This window comes from Ambystoma mexicanum, chromosome 1p (assembly GCF_040938575.1).
Source record: "Ambystoma mexicanum isolate Mex_15411 chromosome 1p, UKY_AmexF1_1, whole genome shotgun sequence".
NCBI classification, from domain to species: Eukaryota; Metazoa; Chordata; class Amphibia; order Caudata; family Ambystomatidae; genus Ambystoma; species Ambystoma mexicanum.
The window spans coordinates 33,590,543-33,615,420 of record NC_090921.1 but is presented as its reverse complement, the minus strand read 5'-3'; the positions used below and the strand labels follow the sequence as shown (position 1 = coordinate 33,615,420).

The 24,878-nt window shown below is 44.7% G+C and overlaps 1 protein-coding gene across 1 annotated transcript in view; it reads left to right on the top strand.

Annotated features, from left to right (window-relative positions):
- The window catches only part of LOC138565287 (zinc finger protein 665-like), a 124,049-nt gene extending 105,401 nt beyond the window's left edge, over positions 1–18,648 (top strand). The window contains exon 3 of the mRNA XM_069642968.1: positions 14,317–18,648. Coding sequence (XP_069499069.1) covers positions 14,317–15,860 — 1,544 coding nt within the window. The 3' untranslated portion in view covers positions 15,861–18,648. The remainder of the gene's footprint in view (positions 1–14,316) is intronic.
- Positions 18,649–24,878: the final 6,230 nt, after the last annotated feature.

Sequence of the window (24,878 nt, the reverse complement as noted above, 5' to 3'; positions counted from 1 at the left end):
GTAGCATTCTGATATTGCCAATATAATCCACCTGGCTAGTGTTTGTTTGGTAATAGCCATACCCAGTTTGTGACCTGAATAGCCCATGAATAATTGGTCATCCTGTCTTAACTTTGTCATTCTAGATATGTAAAAGGTCAGTGCACGTCTAGGGTCAAGCCTGTGAAGTCTTTCCTCTTCCTTCCCAGGATGTGGATGAGGGTAAACAGATGGTAAAGTTATCTTTTGTGTGAGAAGAAACTCAGAGACAATTTTGGGTAGAAAAGTGGATTCCACCTTCAGCACCACTTTATCTTTGTAAAGGACTGTGTAAGGAGGGTTGCAGGATAAAGCCTGTAGCTCTCACCATTTGGGCAGATGTAATTGCTACTAAGAAGATTGTTTTTAACGTTCGTAGTCTCAAAGGCCAGGAGTGTAATGGCTCAAAAGGGGCCCCCATCATAAACCTCAACACTAAGTTCAGATCCTAAACTGGGACTTGAAAAGGGATTGGAGGGAAAACATTTGTCAGACCCTTTAGAAATTGTACTATTAAAGGTATCTTAAAGTAAGAAACTTCTTCTGAAGTGCGCTTACAAATTGGAAGCGCGCTAAGTAGCCCTTGATGGCACCAATCTGGAGACCCAGATTTGCCAGATGTAACAAAAATTATAACGCCATTGGTGTATTACATGTAAATGGGTCAACATTCTTATCTCTACACCAGCTGCAGAACTTATTCCAACGGCAGCGGTACAAATATTTAGTTGCTGGCCTTCTGGCCGAAAGCAAAATCTTAATTACATTGTCCGGGAGGTCCCAATCCTTGTATCTCAGCCTCTCAGGAACCGTGCCTGAAGGCTGAGCTTCCTGATACCTGAATGGAGAACCTGACCCTCCTCTCACAAGAGGTCATCTCTTTGCGGAAGATGGTATGGCAAGGCTGATGGACATGTCCAGACGGTCCGCGTACCACCTCCTCCTGGTCCAATATGGAGCCACAAGGATCATGGATTTCCTGAACCTCCTGATTACGTGAAGAATGACGGGACTGGAGGAAATGCATACAGGAGTGGAAAGTCCCAGTCCACCACAAATGCGTCTCCTAGAGTTCCTCTTAGGGGAAATTCCCTGGAGCAGAACAGTTTGCACTTCCGGTTGGCACCGGTCGTGAACAGATTCCCTTGAGGGGTTCCCAAAGGGTGAAGATCTCTCGAAGGACTTCCTGAGCTAGTTCCCACCCGTGGGAGACTGTGATCTGCCTGCTCAGAGCGTCTGTCGTCATGATCTTCGCTCCGGCTAGGTGAACTGCTGACAGAGAGATTCCTTCTTGTATTGCCCAGAACCAGAGCTGCATTGCCCCTCTGCACAGTGGTAGTGACCCTACACCTCCTCTCTTGTTGAGGTAGTACATGGCCACTGTGTTGTCCGTCATTATCAGGACATTCTTTCCCCATACAGATGGCAGAAAGGCCTTCAGCGGTAGTCTGATTGCCCTCCGCTCTAAAAGGTTGATAAGTAGTTTGGACTCTGATGGAGGCCAACGACCGCTGATTGTAAGATCGTTGGTATGGGCTCCCCAGCCCTTGAGTGAGGCATCCGTCACTACTGTTATCTCCGGCCATGGTTGCCAAAATGGTTCTCCTTTCAAGATGTTCTCCCTAGAGGCCCCCGAATGAAGGTCCGGTGAGACTCTGCTTGGGATTTGTAGTAGGTCTGCCATCCTTCCTGAGAATTGGGCCCACCGAGTCCTGAGAGCCCATTGGAGAGAACTCATTCTCAGGCGAGCCTCCGGCACTAGAAAAATGCAGGATGCCATGAGGCTGAGTAACCTCAGAAAATCGAAGGCCGGTAAACGCTGGGCATTCTGGATTTGGTCAGCATCTGCAGAATGTCTTGAGCCCTCACCACTGATGGCAAGGCTTTTACCAGGGATGCATCCAGGACTGCCCCAATGAATTGGACTCTGTGATTGTATCATGTGGGACTTCTTGAAGTTGAGGGAGAAGCCCAGTCTGTGAAGGGAGTGACAGGTATAGCTGAGATGTTCTAAGGCCTGGTCTGGGGAACTGGCCCTGATCAGCCAATCATCTAGGTAGGGGTGAACGTGAATTCTCCCTCTCCTGAGATTTTCTGCCACAACCGCCATCACTTTGGTGAACACCCTTGGGGCGGAGGTCAGCCCAAATGGCAGAACTCGAAACTGATAATGAGAACCACCAGTGGCGAACCTCAGGTACTGTCTGTGCTTGTGATGGATCGGCACATGAAAGTAAGCATCCTGAAGGTACAATGATACTATCCAATCCTGAAGCTGGAGGGCCTGAAGGATCTGAGAAAGGGTTACCATCTGGAACGTGTCCTTCCTGAGGAACTTGTTGAAGTCTCTTAAGTCCAAGATGGGTCTCAATCCTCTGTTCTTTTTGGGGATTAGAAAATAAGGGGAGTAACAGCCCTTGTTCCTCTCCGCTACAGGTACTGGTTCTATAGCACCTTTCTTTAGCAGGGTTAATATCTCCTGGATAAGGAGCGGATCTGGAACTTTCAAAGAGTTGTTCCCTGGTGGATGACTCTGAGGTTTTTGCAGAAAAGGTAGGCAGTAACCTTGGGCAAATGTTTCCAAAGCCCATGCATCTGAAGTAATAGCCTGCCATTCTGTCAGATACTGTGACAGTCTGCCTTCCACTACAGTCTTGTGAATCACAACCTCAGAGAGGTTTTGGGGCGGCTGACGCAGTGGCTGAAGGTAAGGTAGTCACTGCTGTTGCAGTCTTAGTACTTCGTCCCCGTCCACCGCAGAGGAATCTTGTTTGTCCTTTTTTAGCTGGCTGTCCTCGGCCCCTTCCAAATGTGGATTAGTGATGAAAGGACCTACCCCTCCTGGGTGTACCCGTGGGGCGGTTTGGAGGTTGTCTGATTGCAGCATCAAGGGATTTGGCTGCTGCCTTAGAAGTTTGCAACTTCTCCAAACTCTCATCAGCCTTGCTTCCGAATAAATGAGTGCCGTCAAAGGGCATGTTGATTTTACATCTGGGGCATATCCTGACTTTCTCAACCAGGCAAATCTGCGCATCACTGTACTTGCCGCCATAGCTCGGCTGATACTGTCGGCAGAGTCTAGACCAGTCTGGAGGGATTCGCACATCGCATCTTTCTCATCCTTGACAATGTTTAAAAATCCATCTCGCTCTTCCCCTTCAGGGATATGGTCAGCCGCCGTGGAAATGCACTCCCAAAGGGGGTGAGTAAACCTTGCTAACATGCACATAGCATTAGCCGATTTCAAGGCCATACTCGCAGCAGAAAAAAACATCTTTTGGGCCAGGGCGTCGTAATGCTTGTCATCCCTCTCCGGAGGGATTGTAGGATAGGCATTCTGCCTACTGGTGGAGGTGGCAGCTTGAACCACCAGACTCTCTGGTGTTTGGACAAGTAAAATGGATCAGAGCTTGAAACTCTGTATTTTGAAGTTAACTTGTTGACAGCCGGAATAACCTTTGGTGCCTCCCAGTTCGTAGCAACACGCCTTTGTGTAAGGCTTGATGGAAAGGCACAGTTGGGCCCTCTTGTGGTTCCCTTTCCAAAATGTCAGTTAAATAGTCTTGCTCAAAGACTGGAGTTGGTCTCGACCAACCTATTTACGCCATAACTGTTGACATCAATTGCCTGTATGTCACTTCTGCGTGGTCACCGGGGTCTGCCCTGCCGAACTCAACCTCTGGCGAGGTCTCTAACCCACTGGCATCATGCAGGCATTCTTGTATGTTTTTTCATTCTAGAATCCTCTGAAATTAATGCCTCAGGCACTGATGGTGTTCCATACTGTAAAACAAAACATCTGGATTCATCAGAAGATTTCTCTGCATCCTCATAAAGGGACTTGAAATAATCAGACTTGGGCAAAGAAGTATATATTTTCTCCATTGTAGTAGATGTCATTATATTAGTGGTCAAAGGAGCCAAAATCATTGAGACTGTTGATGGCTTCGACACGTGTGGCGTCGAGGAGGTCGACGCTCGAAGCGTAGATGGCTTCTCATAAATTATCGATGACGATTGCGTCAATGACGCACCTTTCGACCCTGAAGGTGTCGATGTCGGGTTTTATGGCGTTGATGACTCCGTCCTCGGGGGGGGGGGGGGACTTTTTTTCGACTCAAGGGATCCTTCAACCGCTCTCGAGGAGTCTTGCCTACCAATACCGAAAACGCACAGCATTTGTACTTGTGGTGTCTTTCAACCGGAGCATGGCTTTTGGGTGTAGTCGAGGGGGACAAGGCTGCGTTCTCGAACACCTTCAACATTTTTAATCTAAACTCTTCCCACTGGCCCTGTGAGGCAGATTTAGTGGGGCAAACGACCCGTTCCGGTGATGAACTTGTAGACGAGGAAGATGGCGATCTATAGCACTATTTCTTTCCGTGTCTAGGAGACGAGTGGTGCGTACCACTACGTGATCGGTTCTTCTTGCGATGAGGAGAAACTGTTTTCGACTTGTGCAAAGTTTTTTGTTTTTTGGACATTCGAAGGAGATTTTTGGGTCCTACCTGCCGCAAGCACCCCTCTACGCTCTCTCAGGGTTTTGGCCATCATGGACAGGCAGTTCTCACACTCCGATGAAGAATGAGCCAACCCCATACACCACAGACAGATCCTATGGTGGTCCATAAAGGGACATCTTCGCACCGTAGTCACATCATTTCTTGAAACCCGACTTGGGAGTGGAAGACACCGAAGATGAAGCCATTATTTATGAATTCACTCGAAGAATTAAAGAATTTACTCAAAGAAATTATTGACGATTTTCCTCTCGAGGAATGAAGCGTACTGGAAGCGCGGAAAAACTGAACTGAAGCCAACGGGCGCTCTGCGTGCTACATATACCTGCGGTGACGTCGACATCAAGACTGAGGCCTTTGAGGGACATCGAGTCGACAGGCACCGACGCACAGCACCCCCTGCTGAAAAATAAAATTCCGAAGCAGCAAAGCTGGATATTGGAAATATGTGGGAGGACAACCCATTCGAATGGGGAGGTTGGCATACCTCCTATAACTCTAACAGTGTACAGTAATAGGAGGGCTTCACAGTAATCAGTTACCTTCCTGATCCCTATATGCATACAGTAACCAACAGTAACTACCTGAAGCTATCCACGCAGATAAGATAAATTGTTGCTTCCGGATGGGGGTCTGATGGGAACCAGCAAGCTCTAGATCAACTGTCACCGCCAGCCCATCCCATACAATGAATGATATATAACACATTACGGATTACTTGATAGTCACGAAGCGGTAAGCGTAGTATGGAGATATGGTGGGTGAGTTATGGATTTAAGTTGTGCCTCTCACTTTCCGCGGGGTGTGGGACTTTTGCGGTGATCTAGATTTGTCTTGTTCTTTAATTACTCAGAGTGCAATGACCGTGTCTAAAGACCCAGATCTAGGCCTTGTGGTGGATGTGGGACATCCTGCCTTCCACATCTGAGTTGTGGAATTTGGGCTTTAAGAACTTGTGCCTCTGTGTGGGGAGAATTTCCTGGCTCGGTGATGGGGGGAGCCAGTGTTCATTAAAGTCTCTGAAAGAGACTGTGGCAACTAAGCAGGATGATTGAAGAATGTTGATGCTCCGTTTGGGTCAAAATCACCAGCGCCAAAAGGCCATAGCGCATACCTCTACAATGCAGTTCTGGGCAAAGGCTGAGAAATCGTTTCCTTTAACTTATTGCTTGTTTTGAAAAGTCTTGTGATATCTAAATGGGCTGACCTTAGTACATCAATATGTCTTTCCTTTTTGTGAAGGTATCCAAAATCTGAACCACTTGGTGGCAGCGCAAGAGACAGAGTGTTGGGGATCTAGGACCAGATCCCCGGATGTTTTCCCTCAATCCGATTCAAAGCACTCTTTGGTGCTCCAGTGGCGACAAGAATGTAATCCTTACTGCTGTTGAGAGCTAGTTAACAATCCAGCTCACTGGATCTGTTCCCTCTGTATTCCCAGACATTCCAAAAATTCTTATTTGTGTTGGAGGATCAAGGAGAACTGCATTGTGTGCTCAAAAATAAACGTTTTTACCTGTGATCAGCTGCTTGGCACTGCGAGCTGAGAGGGGCTCTTGCCGAGCGTGGCTTGCTTCCTGGAGGAGGCAGAGCCTGCTAGAAGTCACGTGACAGAACACATGACTTTTCTCATCTTCAAAAGGCAGACTCAATCACCCTTGCAGCGTTAAGCCCATCGAGGTCAAGGTCACTGGCTGTTGTGCAGCTGTTTGGCGCAAGTGGCGCGAATACTGGTTGGGAGACTGCGGAGGTCCTCCCTCTTTGATCCCTTCCAAACGCTTCCATTACGCATTACATTCTCATTTAATTTTGTGGTATCTCATGCTATGTTATTTTCCACCATCAAAATATTATTTATTACTGTGTTGCTGCTGGTGTGTGAGGCGGTATTCCATTTCTCGTTTTACCCAGGTTCATGCTACTTGAGTAATAGCAACAGTTGAAACCTATTTGAACTGAGTAATTGAATTATGTATTTGCTCCTTTATTTAGTTGTTTATTTACTGTAACTTATTGCATTGGGCCAGTTGTTGAATGACCCATTACACTCTGACCACCAGTATGCAACCCATTTTAGAGTTGCGAGCAAAACTGGATGGTTAAGGTCGCGACAATACATCTAGAAAAGCACTCTTACAGAGTCGTTTAACAACTTTACTTCCGAGTGCTGGTCGTGCCAATTTCTAAGCGTTCAGATTCAGTGTCTAGTGATATTAGATTATGCCCAGCGGAAGAGCAGTTCGTGAGGGAGAGGGCAATGTTGATTGTGTGTTTTATTCCGCCCAGCCTGTCCCTTCAATGGCAAGTCTGGTAGATCAGCCACCTTGTAACAGGAGTTCTGACCCCTCACAGTCAAATGCACCAGGACCCACAAATGTTGAAAGCAATTCGAATGGTGCTCCTGCAGACACCAACATAATGGCCACCTGTCTCTCGCGAACACTATCATCTGACTTACTGGGTGATAAAATGCCACAACCTGTTCTATGCTCTGTTCTAGCTCAACAAAAATTGAGGGAAGCTCATGCGCACTTGACAATGATAGGGGAAATTGAAGAGGAGGACATTGAACATATGAACCTCACAAATAAAACTGAGGAAGAAACCAATGAAGTGTTATATATCTGCTCAAACACTGGTGACCTAATTCAGCTTGAAGCAGGTGACAAAAGTTGCTCCAGTACAAATATAGAAGCCCTATCGCCTGTGCTGCCCCAGGGTGAAGACCACCTACAAATTATGTAAACCCTGCTATTGAATCTGTTGATGAATCAGTCTCATTTATAGCACCTACACCGAGGCAACCACGTTTGACCAGGGTGCACGGGTCTCCGATTTCTTTTTAAATCCTGTCTATAAAGACAGGAGTTCTTTTCCAGAGGCTCCGGCCTTGAATAACACTCTTGCGGCCATGAATACGGCTTTACTGGCTGTTGCGAAGCTATATGAAGTCTTGGACTTGAAAGTTACCAAACAGACCGCCTATATTGAGCAACTACTTCTAATAAACACTTTGAGTGTCAATCCAAGTTGGTCCCGCAAATCCCTAAGATGAATAATGACAAAGTTTTACATTCAGCTTTCACGCAAACACTTGAGACCGATTGCATTTCCTCTTTGCCCATGCAGCCGACCATTGAGCCGAACGAGCACGGCTTAATGGCTGTAGAGCTAAGTACAACGCCCAACTTAACCATCGCAGGGGAGGCCAATCATATTGCCAATTCTCATAAGGTGGCAGAGATCTCAACATCTGCCTCATTAGTGGCCTCTACATGTTCTACAGTTATCGCTACTCCTGCGACCACGTTACAGACTAAGAAAGATCAGACTCTGCAACCCCAAGATACCCCAAATATATTTGAAGTATTTAGTACGGTAGCTTCTAAATCCAGCAGCTCACGAGCAAGTAAAAAACGAAAAGTGCTAGTAGCTAAATCTCAGATACCTAGCTCAAAGTTGCCCACCGGAATTAAACGGAAGAATTTAATGGATACGCATATAGATCAGTCTTGTATAATTCCTTCCAAGTCAAGCGCTCACGCGCAGGTTCTAGAGCAGAGGGTTGTTCCAGAGCTGCCACACAAACCATTAGATAATTTGGCGCAGATAAGCAGTGAAAATCAGCGAGCCTCTCGGACAAACTTGTCGGAGGCAACTCCACCAATGTCTTCTGCTGTGACTGCGATGGCCGTAACTGAGCCCCATAAACAAGAACCCATTGCTCCGGGCATGCCTGTACTGGCAGCGATTCAGAAACAGATCCAAAGCTCAATTGAATCTTATTTAAAACATCGGCCTAGTCAATCATTGCAGATACCAATGGGTGAGCAATCTACACTAAATCTAATACTGTGCAAAACATAAATATGAATGATCTCTCAGTGCAGATTGCCTCAACTACCGAAGCTGCTCAGAAAGCTGACTGCCATACAAATAATTTACAAGAAGAGATTAGGGCTTCGGTTGAAGCGTATTTAGCACTGAATTCCAAAGTAAATCCCGTTGAAAATCATGAACATCACGCGTTGCAAACGCTCCCGGCCCCAATCTTAAATCTGGTGCCAGTCTCAAGACAGGAGATACAGGATGAAATCAAAGCGTCAATTGAAGCCTATGTCCAGCAGTCAAAGGCCATTAACCAAAATGTTATGACGGAAAAAGGGTTTCCCTCACGTATGCCCTTACTAAAGGGGCCCCAAGCAGCCTCTTCTAGCCATCAGGAGAGGTGGGCACGGTCCCCAGCAAGATTGCCAAGCCAGACGAGAGATCGATCTACTCAGAATAAGGAAAAAAAAAGATCAGACTTACCATCGCTTTATTATTAAGTGCCGGGACACGCCATTTAAAACATATGATTTAAACCGGTCCAGTGTTCTCAAGATCTGTGCGGAAATTCCGGCCTTATGCGCTATATCATCGGTGGATAGCAGATTGAATTTATAAACCACACTGATTTGTCCTCGGCCCGGTTATATATACGATCATCCCTGGTGGCAGAGACATTTTGGCAGGCTAGAATGTTCTTATTTGATTTGGGATTTAGTCTAACACAAGAAACCCAATTTGATCCTCCTATGTTGCAAGGCCATATGTCCCGAATTTTTACATCGACTAGTAATAATCTACCCCAGCAAGGTTTTTCAGATCAAATAAGGCCTGCATAACTATGCATAGATATGAAAGCCTTAAGTGTGATTTCCTGGAATACTAGAGGGCATCGTCGCCTCAATTCCATTTCCACTGGGGAACTGATTGATATCGATATTACAGCCCTCCAGGAAACTTGGCTTTTATCGCCTCCTATCTGGGACTCACATGTAATTTTGTTTATACCAGCAAAAAAAGGTTTTCTAGGTAGACCTAAAGGAGGATTATTGTTAGCAGTCAAAGAAACAAGTGGTTTCCAACTGAAACTCTGTCAGTCTCCCTCATCATCCTTTCAAGTGGTTAAATTATTTACCAGTCATCAAAAATGAGCAATAGTAAATATTTATTGGTGCTCCAACACGTTAAAATCTGAAGAGTTTTTTGATCAGCTTGTGAAAATATTAGATTTCTTAGCTCTAGAGGCCGGTTTGATGTATATTATAATCTTAGGTGACCTTAATCTCCATCTCATACCAGATGTGGAATTAACGGGATGAGTTGACTTGGTCTACAATTATGGCGGAGTGCAACTTTCTCATGATAAACAGCAATGTGAGGGGTGACACCCCCGCTCAGGCAACTTGGGAAAGAGGCGCTCAGCATGCCATAATAGATTATGACATCAATGCAAAGGTATTTAATTGCGTGCAAAAGCTGGAGGTGATACAGACCGATCTGAGCAACCATAACAAGATTATGTTATCATTTCAGATCAGAAAGCCCCAATCAATGCTGTCAATGAATGCAAACATATCAGACGTTGTAGTTAACAACGGGGGTAATAGACTGAAATGGAACCGAGCAAAATTACACAGCCTGGACCAAAATCTTGAAAAAATGTATCAAAGCCCTGGTTTGATGGAAAAAGATTATACACTTGCCATGCAGATGTTTAAACGAATTGACAGTGGTAACGGTTTAATTAAGCAACAACATATCCATTTTTTTGATTCTGATATTAAGTATAAAAAAGCTGGGCTAAGACGTGAAATTCGACAGTTAAGGAAGTCGTTTACGGTAGACTCTGCAATCAAAATTAGATCATTAAAGCAGAAATACAAAAAGTGGCTTAAAAATAGAAGAGCTAAGCAATATGAATTGGACGCGGCGGCCATGCTGAAGCAACTTGTAACCAAATCTACTGCCGGCATTTGGGCCCTGCTTAATCATACCTCAGACAACCCCCAAATCGTTACCCAGACTAATTCGATATCGGCTGAAACATGGCAGATGTATTTTCAAAACTTATATCTTTCACCCTTCCCTGATATGCGACTATGTCTGCATTCAGATATAGCCGACCATGGTTTTATATTTGACATCGATGACATAAAACTCTGCATCACAAAACTGAGCACTTCTCGAGCGGTAGGTTCTGATGGACTACATAATGCTATGCTAAGAATGTATGTCAATGAGTGGCCAGGAATTCTATATCGTATTTTTGCTCAAGTCTTTAAATCTGGCTTCATTCCCGAGACTTGGAAAAAGTCCATCATCTTCCCTATTTTCAAAAAGGGTGATCGAGAGGTTCCCAGGTCCTACAGACCAATAGCATTACTGGACTGCCCGGGCAAATTGTTTGCCAGGCTGCTGTTAAATGTATTTAATACTTGGCTGAACTGTAGGAATCTCCGAGATCCCTTCCAGACAGGGTTCTTACAGGGTATAGGCACTGCAGTTAATATCATTACTCTTTCAAGCATCATTCAGAAAGCCTACCAGTGCAAACAGCCCCTGTATTTTGCATTTATTGATTTTAAAATGGCTTTTGATGCTGTCCCCAGAGAGCTCTTGTATAAAAAAATCGGCTAACGCTAACAACTGCCCATGGGAGATTCTGAAATGGATCATTCAATTGCATACAAATACTACGATCCAGGTCAGATTAACAAAGGGCGGATTGTTAACTGCCCCTATTGAAACCGCTAGAGGCCTGAAACAGGGATGCTTGCTGGCATCGGCTTTATTTAATTTCTTTATTTCAGATGTTCATCAAACCTTTGCCAAATTGATCACTGATTCTCCAAAAATCATGGGGGTGCAAATTCAGTGGCTATTATATGCCGATGATATGGTATTAATGTCACACACCCCCAAAGGTTTGCGGAACTTACTGGGTACCTTGGATCAATATACCCAAGCAAATGGTATAACTATTAACATTGCCAAAACAAAAATAATCCAATTTGGTACAAGAAATCAAAGTCTAGCCCGGCTTCAATGGCCATTGCAAAATTGTCAAATTTCTGTTGTAAATGCTTATGTGTATCTGGGCATGATTATATCTAATGAGCGTGCGCATGACCAGTATAACAAACAAGGGCTGCTTAAATTGCAAATGTCTATCTCGCAAGCCCGCATTATTAAGGCCAGATACTGTAAATTCTCAATTTTACCGACAATTACCTATTTTAAACTAAAAGTTATTCCTGTTATTCTGTATGGTGCCGAGACCCAAAAAATAATGACTTATTCTTATTAGGCCTTCAGAGAAGGTCGTTGCTGGAAGCAGGTGTTTAATTTGCCTAATTCTCAACCGCTTTCACTCTTGAGATATGAACTGGGCCTAATCTCGGTTTATGCAATTTATAAATGGAAATTATGTGCACTGTATCGTAAATGTTTATTGAATCAACTGACAAAAGGAATTACTAACATTATCTCTACTTATCTACTGAATTCATTGGATAACTTTCCAAAAATGTGGCGTTTAAGAATTCAGTCTATTCTAGAAAAGGCACAAGTAGATGCAATCCTGTTAATGGAGAACCCGAATAGAGCTAAAACTAAAATTTGGGAATCCGACTGGATATGTACTCGCATGGCTTGTGCCAATTACAAAACATTTTTGGAATACCCTTTTGAATTGAAATGCTATAATAACGTGGCGAATGATATGGTAAGGTCACCCAGCCCAAGCCATCGTGATGGCTTTATGAGATTCAGGCTGAATTTATGATTAACAAATGATGTGCTGAATAGAAGTAGCAATGATGGTGCTGTTTTGCATTGTCGATTCTGTAAACAGTATGCAGAAACTCTTAAACATCTATGCTCTGAATGTGAAGAATTACTATTAGTCCGCTGTGTTCATATTAAACATCTATTTACTGAATATCGGGATCTGACAACAGAGAAATTATGGGATCTATTATTTTATACCAAGAGAAAGGCAGTGAGATATGCTGTTGTAAATTACCTCCATCAATTGAAACTAGCAATGCATGTACCCTTGAAATGATTGTATAGAGCCTTGCTCAATTATTGAGGAGGAGACTGGAAACATTAATTGTTTTATTTCAGCCTTTTTTCTCTTCTTGTCTTAATTATGATTGCATAACTGTTGTCTTATTTTTTCGATGTTCTTGTATTTGTTTCATTTTCCAATTGTCATTATTTTGTATATTATTAAGTTGAAAGGTCTCGAGTTTCTCGTGACCAAAACAACTAATAAATAAAAAAATAACATTTTTAAAAAAAAATCTTTTGTTGCAGCTCCTGTTTCTGTCCTCTAATTCGCCCACTGTGACTTCAAGTGCAGTGAGCCTACCCTATAGATGTTCCAACCACTCATTCGATCTTCAATCCTGGATATTCTCTCTTCAGCATGAGACAAACGGCCAATGTACTCATTACTCATTCATGCCCAAGCCGATTGATTTCATTTTGCCTTGCACCTCTTGTGTGCGACAAACCACTCGGGTCATAGTTTTATGTAAGGCAGCCAGTTCTGCTAATATGAGGCGTTGATCATTTTGTGCATCTACTCCTTACTTTGGGGCTGGGGAGGAGCTTGTTTTTTGTCTGTTTTCATAGCAACTATTTTCCCATCTGAGAACAAAATGGATTTCTTTGATGGGATAGTATTTAATAAGCCAATGTGCAGAGTTTACTTGTACTTGGTGTTTATGGATTATAGTTGGTCTCCAGATACATCTTATATTTTGACTCTATTGCTTCCAGTCTCTGTATTTTGTGGGTTTTTTGGTTGGTCCTTGTAGTGAATCACTAGGTACAGTGGTGCTGCACAGGAGACTTGCCTACCCAAATATGTCTGCCATTGAGGAGGGAGTATATTGAACATAGACCACACACTATGTCATGCTTTTCTAGCTCTTCCGAATGTAAAGCCAAGCCAAAGCCTCTGCTCTACTTGCAAACACTGCAACTCCTCTGGTTTCCGTAGGAGGGGGGGTGGGTTCCTGATCTCGCTCCTCCTGCTCACCAGCTCAGCGGAGAGCCTTTGGGCAAGACAGCGCCTCCACCCGTCTGCTCAGTCGCCTCATGGGGAGGGCTGATCACCATGGTTTCCTCCCTCTTCTCCAATAGTACTTTCAGTCTCGTTGGGCACCTCCGAAGCTATGGCACTGCTTTGCTGCATAACCGAGCAGTATGTTGCAGCACCGTTTTCACAACTAACAAGCTGAGGTAAGGCACAATTGTTGGTAAGGGTCATTCACCTTTTATTGTACATGAGAAGGGAAGGGGCTGGATGGCTCAGATTTCTGCCGCCATCTTGTGGGCTGTTGGCCACTTCCTACCAATATGATGGTTTTAAGATATGTCTAAAACATTCCTTCCTTCCCTTCGAAGGGTATGCAGAAAACGCAGCTATCCAGCAAGGCCATTATGCACAATTGTGGCTCGTGCTCCCACCTATATGAGCGGAGCCTCTTGGACTCTTTCATCATCTTGTATTGTCTCACGACTGTTTCATATTCCTACTGGATGGTTGATGTTACGACCGGCTACTATCTGTTGCTCGTGCATTTTGTTCTATGGTCACCATTTGTTATAATTGCTTAAGGAACTAAATACTTTTTGTTTTTAAACTGCAGAACAGGGGGAAGGAGCACATTCCATTGGATGTGTAATGTAATAATGTATCATTTTCAACAGAAATATGTGAATGGCAATGACCCCAGAAAGTATATTTTGTCCGATTTGAATTTCCTACTGTGTAATGACAGAGCTGCTAGCTCACGAATTAAGCGCTATCCACTCTCATGGGCCCGGCCCGTCTTGCTTGTCGTGCGAGTGAATCCCGCTACAGAGCTGACTCAACCTTTCATTAATCTGCACGCTGTGAGGAAGTAGTAACTACAACCTCTGCTTCTTTCAACAGACCATGGACCGATAACCAAAACCGAGAACCTGCAAATAGATGCTACAGGAGAGGAGCTCGACCAGCAACATAAATGTGCAGAATGTGGGGAGAACTTCACAGACCAGATGAGCTTGGAAAGGCACCTTAGTTGCCATGAAAGTCCTCATGAATGCAAATACTGCAGGCAGATGTTTGTCCAGCACTCGCAACTCCTGACACATCAGAAGAGCCACATGAATGAAGAAGCATTCATTTGCAGAATCTGTGGCAAGTTCTTCACTAGCGAGATATCGCTAAGTGCACACGAAAGCCTCCACACAGGAGAGAGACGCTACAAGTGTACGGAGTGTGAGAAATGCTTTGTTCATTCTTCAAATCTAAACAGGCATAAACTGATTCATACTCAACAGGGCAGAGCATTTACCTGTGGTTTCTGTGGTAAGTGCCTCTCTAGCAAGACCTGTTTAACTGCACACACAAGCCTCCACACAGGAGAGAAACCCTTCAAGTGTACTGAATGTGAGGAAAGCTTCACTCATTACCAATATCTCGCCAAGCATCAGCAAGTCCATACTCCACAGAAGGAAGAAGCCTTTATCTGTGGCATATGTGGGAAGAGCCTTGCTAGCAAGAGGTCTCTAAATGCACACACCAGCCTCCACACAGGTGAGGGATGCTACAAGTGTGCAGATTGTGATAAAAGCTTCAGTCAGTCCTCAAATCTAAAAAGGCATCAGGAGATCCATACTCAGCAGAGCCACCCAAACGAGGAAGCATTTATCTGCAGCATCTGTGGGAAGTCCCTCGCTAGCAAGACTGCTCTAAATGCACACACAACTTGCCACATAGAGAGATGCTATAAATGTACAGTGTGTGACAAGAGCTTTACTCATTCCTCATATCTGACCAGGCATCAGCGGATCCACACTCAACAGGCCCACACAAAGGCAGAACCCTTTATCTGCGGTATCTGTGGGAAGTCCCTCGCTAGCAAGAGCTCTCTAACTGCACACACGAGCCTCCACACAGGAGAGAAGCGATACCAGTGTACTGAATGTGAGAAAAGCTTCATTCATTCCACAAATCTGAAAAGGCATCAGGTGATCCATACTCAACAGATCCAAAGGAAGGAGGAAGCATTTATCTGTGGCATTTGCGGAAAGTGCCTTGCTAATGAGACCTCTCTAGCTACACACAAAAAACTGCACACAGGAGAGAGACGCTACAAGTGTACTAAGTGTGAGAAAAGCTTCACTCAGTACTCCAATATGACCAGGCATCAGAAGACTCATACTGGGGAGAAGCCCTATGATTGCTCAGAGTGTGGTAAACACTTTGCTGATTTCTCAAACTTCAAGCGACATAAGATGTTGCACATAGGGATAAAACCCTACCAGTGCACAGAGTGTGAGAAAAGCTTTTTTCAGAAGACGCGTCTGCTCATGCACCAGAGGGTCCACACTGGGGAGAAGCCCTACAAGTGCACCGAATGTGGGAAACGCTTTAAAGATTCAGCAAATTTTAGAAAACATCAGAGATTGCACGAAAGGGTGCGATCCTAGCGCTGCAGGATGCTTCACTCTGTGTACACACATCAGAGATCCCACACAAGGTGGATAACATACCAGTGTGTGAGTTAAGCCTTGTTCAGAAATGAGCTCCGTACAAGCGTCAGAAGATCCACTCTGTGAACATTGTCTGCAAGTGCGCAGAGCGCAGTAAACACTTCATACAGAATCAGCCTGGAGAGAACAACACCGATCCCACCCATCGAGCTGTACCTTGAAATTGCAACAAAGATGAGTCTTGTCTTACACATCAATTACACACAAGTAGTGTTGCTAGTCATTGGCAAATGGCATTTATACACCACAGGTGGCCAAAGAAAGTCTAACATCAGAAAAGCTACAGGATTGAAAACTGTTAAATGATCGCTGGAATGTTAATAGGAACTGATGGCCGTCTAGTTTTAGAATGTTTTCCAAAAATGCCCTGATTTGGGAATAGACTTCATGTCATCAAATCTAAGCAAAAAATGTACCATCTAGGATATAGTAACACTTGCACAGTTAGGAGTATAGAGCACAAGCAGCAACGTTGGCTTCAAAGCAATAAATAAAATGCACTTTTAGCAAACTTGTCAATAAGTATAGTTAGAAAAACCAACAGTTGCCCCAGAAACCATCTGCTTATCGGACGTAACTCATGAATGACAAAGAAAACGGAATTTAAACCTCGGAGCCTGATCTGTAAAGGGTAGTGGCACGCATGCTATATGATTTGTCTCATGTTTCGGATGAAGTAACATGTAGCTACAGGCATCTAGCACACATCTCTCTACGTAGACTAACTGGATGTGTGAGGTTCTCGCCAGTGCAGAAGGGGACATTCAGATGTTACACGTTTAGTGGGGTAGGAGAATACTAGGCTCAGCCCTAAACCTTGCCTATGGATAGTCAGGACATGGATTTGCTTCTGGGGTCTCCCTGCCTCTTCATGAGGCTGGAGGTGCAGCAGCCTGAAAGTCATTTGTAAAGGAATTTCTTGTTATGGTATGCTGCAAGGGGACACTCCTGGTGCCTTTCTGATGGAGGCATAAACTGCCAAAATCTGTGTCTCCACCCATTCCATGGCTGACAACAATGATGGGAGTCAGTGATTTTGAGACCAAGTGTGCTGACCTGTTTGAATTAAACAGCGAACTGAAGGGGTGGTGAAGCCAAGTGCATTTGGAGGCTACAGTTTGGACTTTGAGAGAGACTGTGTAACAGGGACCGTTTGGCTATTACCCAAGAAGAGTGGGGGTTCTGTGACACTAGGGGTGACAAAGGGAAGACAAGTCAGAAGACCTCGGCAGTCTGGCAGGGAACAGGATTCTGGCCAATGGAGACTTTAGTTATAAAAGCCTGGATCAGCCTTTGCTGTACCTGGTTGTGGAGTGGCGGAGGGGTTGTTTAGTGGCGACCATCTTAAAGTGCGGGTTTACTTGCTTTGGCTGACAGAGGTACAAGTTACCCCCTCTAATGGGCATCAGAGTTGTTTTAGAAGCTGCTTTGTTGCAGCCTCCAAATCTCACGAGGGCCCCAGCAGCTGACCTAGGAGTCTTTTAGGAATGTCTAGAGCACAATTAACTGAGTAACCGAGATTGACCTGGCGGAAGAGGTGCACCTCCCCTGGTATGTGCTGTTAGAAGTAGGGAAGGGGAATGGGCAGGAATAGGAGTATGGTCCTACGTTAGAGGAATAGCCTTCCCTAAACCCATACCATGGCCATCGCCTCGCTGGGGTTTTTCTCGACTGCACGACAAAGAGCATTAAAACTACGCGATACCCTGGAGATTAGGAATCCAGAATAGGTGTGACATAAAAGCGAACAATAAGAGTCCTACATGTCCTTCCACCCCCGCACCCCAACCCCTGGCTCTCTACTGGCCCTCTACGGGACTGTAGGAACGAAATGGAGAGTTTAGCTGCTTAGTGGCATAGTTACACATTTAATGTTTCATGTTTCTCCCTATAGTTGAAAGGAGTAATAACAAAGTTCAAACGAATGATAAACAAGAAAAAGATTTTGAGGAAACAAAGAACATTATTTATTTACATGTGCGTATGTACCCTAGTAGGCCTAGAGGCGTACCCATCAACCTCAAAATGCCAAAATGTACAGAAAGTTTACAGGATTAATAAACTTCCTGTGAAGCTGCTTCCATTGTCGCAATAAATCATCAGAACGGAGCCACGTGATGGATTCATGCTAGAATATCTAAGAGCCAAAGTAGTCCCAGGAGGTCTACAAGTAGCACGCGTTCCTAGAGTGCGCAAAGGTGGCCCAGCTTTCCTAGGCCAATTCTGCTCTGCAGGAATGATGAGATCGGAGTTGTTGAAAGGTCTTTAGTTGTACAGGCTAAAATGTTTCTACAGGAAATAGATTGTAAGATCACAATTTTTAGTTGTATTAATTAACCTGATATGCTGAAAATAAAAGAAACAAAATGCTCATAAATTACATATGTACCAATTAGAACCTCTTTTTATATAGCTCAAAATGAATTATGAAAAACATACAATTGGGGAGGTCAATCCAAACAAAAGTGAGGTGCGCACCTCAAAACTAGAATCCTCAGGTGGGAGTGACTTGGAAAGGGTGCTTGAACACTTCCAACTGAGTGGATCAAGGAGGGCCAAGTGGTAGCGAACATGGCTAACGGCAAGCAGATGATAGTCCCGGGTGCGCCCCGGCAAGATGAAAACCGGGCGGCGAGGCAGACGTCTACAAGAAGGAGTGGACTAGGGTAAGACTAGACACACATTCACCCTTCCACCACCCTTCCACATGTTCTCTTGTACTGGAAATGCCCCACACATAATTGTTCAGCAGAAAATACTTCTCAAATCCACTGTGCATTCTTAAGGAACTATGCCAAACAGTGCAACTAAAGCTCGACTTTGAGCAGTCCACTATGCCAGTGACAGGCTCTCAGGTGCCCACACGAGAATACTGCAAGTGTTGCATGAGTTATGCATGAGATGTGTGTGTGTCGTTCATGAAGAGGAACATACGGATGTGCTCTTTATGGTGGTGAACACATGCACAGACCCATACATGAATTGCTGGAACATGCACCTGTTCACTGATCAACCGATTGGGCCTCATTCCGAGTTAGGACTACACCATGGAGTAAATAGCTCCATGGTTGGCAACCATGGAGCTATTTACTCCATGGAATACCTGCATGGTGAATGGAGTAATTTCCGGTCCGGTCCATTCCAAGGTTGGATGGACCGGTAATTCCCCATTCACCATAGCCCTTCCCCATCCCCATTTCTGCCCCCATAGGGCTCAATGGGAATGGGGAAGGAGGTAATTACGGCACCATAAATTACGGTGCCGTAATTTACTTCAAGGTCACTTTGCGGGTCCCGTAATTTACTCCTGCTAAAAGCAGGAGGTAAAGAGGGACCCGCAAAGGGAACTCGGAATACGGAGGTAAGGGATTACCACCATCGGTGCCCTTACAGGCGCCGGTAATCCCTTACCTCCAACCTCGGAATGACCCCCATTGTCTGTTAAAACAATTGCCATTGCTCTCACGTACTAATATTTACATGTTTTAATATGTACTTTTGAAGACTTGGGTAGAAACCTCGTTACAGTAGTTTTGAAACAGTCGTTACTGCTTTCCAAAACTTTAAGGAATGTTACCAAGGTATGTATGCGTTTCTTTTAGATGGAGTGCACGTTCACCCAAAATGGCTTCCATGGCGCTGGACAGAAGCTGTACAACATTGGTGATAAATAGGAAACACATCTACACAATGTAAATCAAGGGGGTCCAACAGTAGCAATGCAGATAGGAGGGAGACTTCTGAGGTGTAGTCAAAGAATTCCTGCACCCACAGGGACAATCCCAAAGATACACTGGGGGCAAGAGAGGCGCTCACTGTGTCCTGCCTCCAGAGCTTCACCAGTGTTCTAACAGCTCTCAAGATGGCCGTCAAGCCTGCACATCCACACCCAACTGGTTTTACCTGCTACTATTCTTCTTCTTGGAATCTGTAGTCCGTGTTTTCCTTCTTCCGCCTTTTCCTTTTCTTCTTGCTGATCACTGGCTCGCCATGGCAACAGGACTGGTCGACCTACTGACTGTGGAGGTTAAGGGAGTCAAACATTAATTCCTCACAGGACAACCAACTCTGCTCCCTCGCCCCTGCAGCTTCTAAATCAAGAATGAGACTGAATGTACAAATTAGAAAGGTTCGGCAGCGCACACTGTTAACCAATGGCAGCCTGCACTGTTGAGCATCACTCACTGAAATGCAAATGCAGTGACCCTTAAAAATGGGATTCGGCACACTGAACTGGTGCTCCCGTCCAAGTCAATAGGACCCTCATTAGCAAAGCTTTCAGGTTTAAGAGTACAAATGAATACATGCTTTTCTTTTGCAGCGCCCACAGATTCATGTATAGCCTTGTGACCAATTTTGAGAGCACAGGTTACCAAGTTTCCACACCTCTATGCATTTTCTAGTCGCAGGGCTGTGTTTTCGTGATGTTCTCTTGGGATGCTTCCTCTTTTGGATCTGCAAACATTTTGGCACAGTTGTGTATTGTGTTACAACATGTGGACGTTACTTCAAGTCCTTCAAAAATGAATGCCATCAGGTCACCTCTTCTCAGGAGGGCTTTTGTCAGCTTGTTGTGTCCAACTGGATAGTTTCACCTACGTTTTGCACTGTTTCAGAAGGTGTTTCTGATGGTTGAGAAAATAGATGATCTTCTGCAATTTATTTTTTATCCACACCAAAGCCAAGGAGGCTGGCACCATGCATTGATATCTTTAAAACACTTTATTCCCACTTCTACCTGTGTATCATGGCAAGCAATAGTTTTGAGATTGGCGTAGTCTGCATAAACCATCCATGTGAGGGGATTAACTCCTTGGATATGATAAGAAAGTTCTGTGACATGTTGCAGGATGTCAGTGGATCCCTCTCCTTGACAGCAGAATGTAACTCTGGCAAATTGTTTGTTTTCAAGAACATTCTTTGCTTCAATGTTGGTTGGTTTCTGGATTGCCTCAGTCCCAGGAAGGTTTTGTACGCTCTTACCTCACTGCACACAAATCGGGCTGCTGGAAACAGTTCCAGATTAAGTATGGATATGTGAAGATCCTTGGAGAGCTTTACAAGCTCCTTTTAACGAATATCCTAGCTGCCATTCCACATAATCTGTCCACAAATTCTAAGTTGGTTTGCTAGCCATGTGCCTTCTTTGCATGCTTCTGAAGGTGCACGCTCGATTCTGTGGGCAGTATCGCAAGTGGTCAGGAGTACGTTGTGATCACTGTCTAGCATTTCCGCTAACATTCAATCTATTTGAAGTTTGATGTAGTGCCCTTCGAAGGCTGCATTTGTAAGGTGCTTCTTAATTTTCTTATTAAATGTCAATAATGCCTTATTTATAAGGCTACCAGGAGGTGCCAGAGTGAAAAGTTGCACAATGTGCTGCATCAGTGGCAATACACATCACATGCTCTCCGAGTGCAACAATTCATATTATCTGCAGGGTCTTGCTCTATTTTCAGTGAGAATTATTTGCAGTGTTCTAAGAAATCTTTTTTTTTTAAATGTAAACAAGTATAGAATTTACGACAAAGCTGCCTTAAATAATTGACTTTACCCACTTTTACACCAGTCACGGCATGCTCTAAAATGTAGTGCCCTTTCGTACAACTGCACCAATATATGCTCGGCATCCAATATGTAATCCAGTCATCAAACAGGTCATATGGGTCATTGAAATGAAAGACTGATGACAGCGTACTGTTCAAATCAACCCGAGCTTAGCTGATTCTACCAACTGGTGATCATTATTGTAAAGACTGGAGGGGGTGTCTATACTCCTACTCTCTATATGGCAGAGGAGAGGCACAGAGGACCCCAGCCAAGATTTTCTATAGGGTAGCTATAGTCGAGCAATCAAGGCCTAGCTTCTCAGAAGGTGATGCGGGCTGGTTCTTAAGTACAGTTTAGTCCCCAAGCACCCACAAAGGAATGTCTACACATTATGTTAGTTAAAACACAGTCTTTATATAAATAAAGTTCAAGGTTATATACACAATCACAATAACACACTTTGTGCTCCGACAATTCTAAAATGGTAAATATATACAGTTTTAGGTGGTACCACTATTATTCCGATTCCATTAAAATACATCAACTGTACTCAGTTCAAATAGCATACGAATCAATACAGCAAAACAATATCAACCGTAGACTTAGGAGGAAGACAAGTTGGTTAGGCAATTGGCAGAATACTTGCCCCATTAACCTAGGCACAGTCTGTATGAGGATCCCCCCACCTGGGCAACCTGTAAATGAAGATGCACTACAAGCCCAGTCCATGTATTGTCTAATCTCCTTCTATAAACGTTCTACTGCCCCAAAGTACCTGGTTTCGTAAAGAGTTCTTCAGTGGGTCGTCGACAGCCCCTTCTTGAGCGCACCCCCCGTTCAGGCAGGAGCCGTGGGTTGTTGAGATTCGGTTAAGAAAGAGGTGAATGTTGTCATGGAGGTAGCAGCTTCGATCTTCGCGGTCTCGTTGACAAAAGCTTGTGAACGTCCTGTGAAGAAGAGGCGTGCGGTGCACCTCAGCAACGAGTGTTCGTTGGTGCAAAGAGTCAATGAAGAACTTTGGCCCAGCAAGGGCGTCGAGTCGTCAGCGTCTGGCGTTGACGAACGGGACGTGACCATGGCTGTCTTCAGTAGCTTCATCAGCGTTGTTAGGCAGAATCCTGTGCAGTGCCCTTAGGGACCACTACACACAATTAAGACTACAAGTGGTAATACAAGTTCACCTTTGGTACAAGCCTGTACTACACTGTTAAAGTGGTAGCAGTAGCGGAGCAGCCAGACTTATCTCAAGAGCAAATGAGCAGTAGTAGAGATTACACAAAGGACTACAATTACTGTGACTCAAGCAAACACTGACTCAAGGTTTTTGGTTAAAAAAGTAAAAGTACATTTATTTTAAACCATCTGTTCACAAAACGCTTCACTTCTATTAAATAAAATTCACACTTCAAATACACTACACACAACCAATTCTCCTTGTGCAGAACAACTCAAGGTAAGTACCTTAGGATTTGACAGACTGGTGTTATGAAACAAAAGGCGTTACCTGGAATACATATGCGATCACTTTTTGACAGTAATGACAGTTCGGTCTTACTAAAGATACGCATACCTGCGGGAATAAATGTTACCGGAGTTAAAACACACTTAGCACCTGAGTTACCACAAGAGAGTTGGGGACAAAAAAATCATAGGCAATACTTTTGTCAAGGCAGACAGAATCAGAGACCACTTTCTGACAAGAAGATAAAAGTCAATAGGCCTGCGCTAGTGTCAAGTGGAACCGGGTTCCTGTTGTCGAGGATCACACAGTCAGACAGTTCACGATTCAAGGTTGCCAGGAGTACTTGGATATTGTCAACAGAGGAAGCAAACGTTATAAGAGGAAAGGAAGACAAGGGCAAGCCTTGGATGAGGAGAAAAGGGTTCACCCTAGTTCCTCGAAGCTGAACACAGTACCTTATTCTTTGAAGAAGCTGGTGCCACGGCAGTTGTTCCTGGTAGTTTCCTGCAGACTCACGGTTCCTGGAGCTTCAGTCGTGGGGACAAGAAGGACATCTGGAGTGATCTGCACTACCCAGGGATGAGGCCAGCAGCAGCGACAGTGAATAAAAAGTGCGCTCCTTTAAAACAGGAGAGGCTCTACAGATGGCTATCCGACCACTACAGCAGTGTGCAGCGATTTCGACCACGAAGAGGATCCTCTGGCTGTGGAAGGTGATCTGGTTGATCCCACCAGGCTCAAGGGAAGAAGACTCCGGACTAGATCTTCTCTTGTCGTTGAAGGGTAGATAGCTCAGGACAGCAGCAGGGCTCCACCGGGACTCGGTAGTTCCAGCAGCCATCTTCTTCTCCGCTTCTCTTCGGTTCCTTGCAGTTCCAGTGGCGACTCTGACTTCGAGCCCAAGAGTCCTGCCTTTTATGCGAAAAGCCCCCATTCACACAGCCTGGCTGTCAATCACACTGCAGGGGGGTTGTCCGGCCCGGACAACCACCCCAGCCAATCACGACAAAGTGCGACTTGGAGTTCCAAGGATACCCTGTGCAGGGGGTGACTATACCCCTCCCTCACATACAGCCCACCTAGACACCCAGGCGCCAAGACGAGGGCTTCTTGGAAGAAGCCTGCCAAAAGACGGTTAACAAAGAAGGCAAACCTGGTTTGCCGCGCAAAGTAAAACACAAGAAGGACTTTAACAAAAAGAAATGGCGAATAAACCTGACCGGAGCAAAAAGAAAGAGTATTTGGTCAATGTGTTTATGTTCGAGGCTAATATGATCGCCTGGAACAGTACCACGTTTATATAGTATAATCGTGGTAGAAAAGTTAGGGTAGATACCACTGCCACCAGCCAAGTCTAAAGGTTAAAAGAGCAAAACAAAGCTCAGAGAGGCACAGACAAAAAGGGATAGGAATGAACCCTTTCCAGTACTCCATGTAAGATGGGGTGTACTGGGTCTGTAGTTTTAAATGACTACATTAAGTAAATGGCAACTTTGCCTGTTTCTGGGGGACAGTAGTCAGCCCCAGAAAAATTGAGTCAGTGGGAAGTCTAAAAGACAACCCTGTGTCACTGCACTGAAGGTGCTGTGTAACACACACCAAAAAGTGGGTCTCATGGAGTGGTGTGCTCCAGAGCCCAAGATCACACAAACAGTAGAAATACACATGGCAAAACACATGTAAGAGGGGGAAAAAGGCTCATACTCTTACCAAGAGGAAAAAATGAACTCCAGAAATTCAGCAAAGCTGCTGGGGGTCTCACTAGGTGAGGGAAATTAGCCATGTAATGAGAATTCCCCCTAACACTCGCCCCCCACCCCAGACTAAGGGACAGGAGGATTTAATCCACTCCTGGATGGATCTCATACCTCTCGTCGGTTATAAACATCCTAGAGAGACCATCTGCATTTTGGTGGTGACTGCCTGCTCTGTGCTCAAGGGAA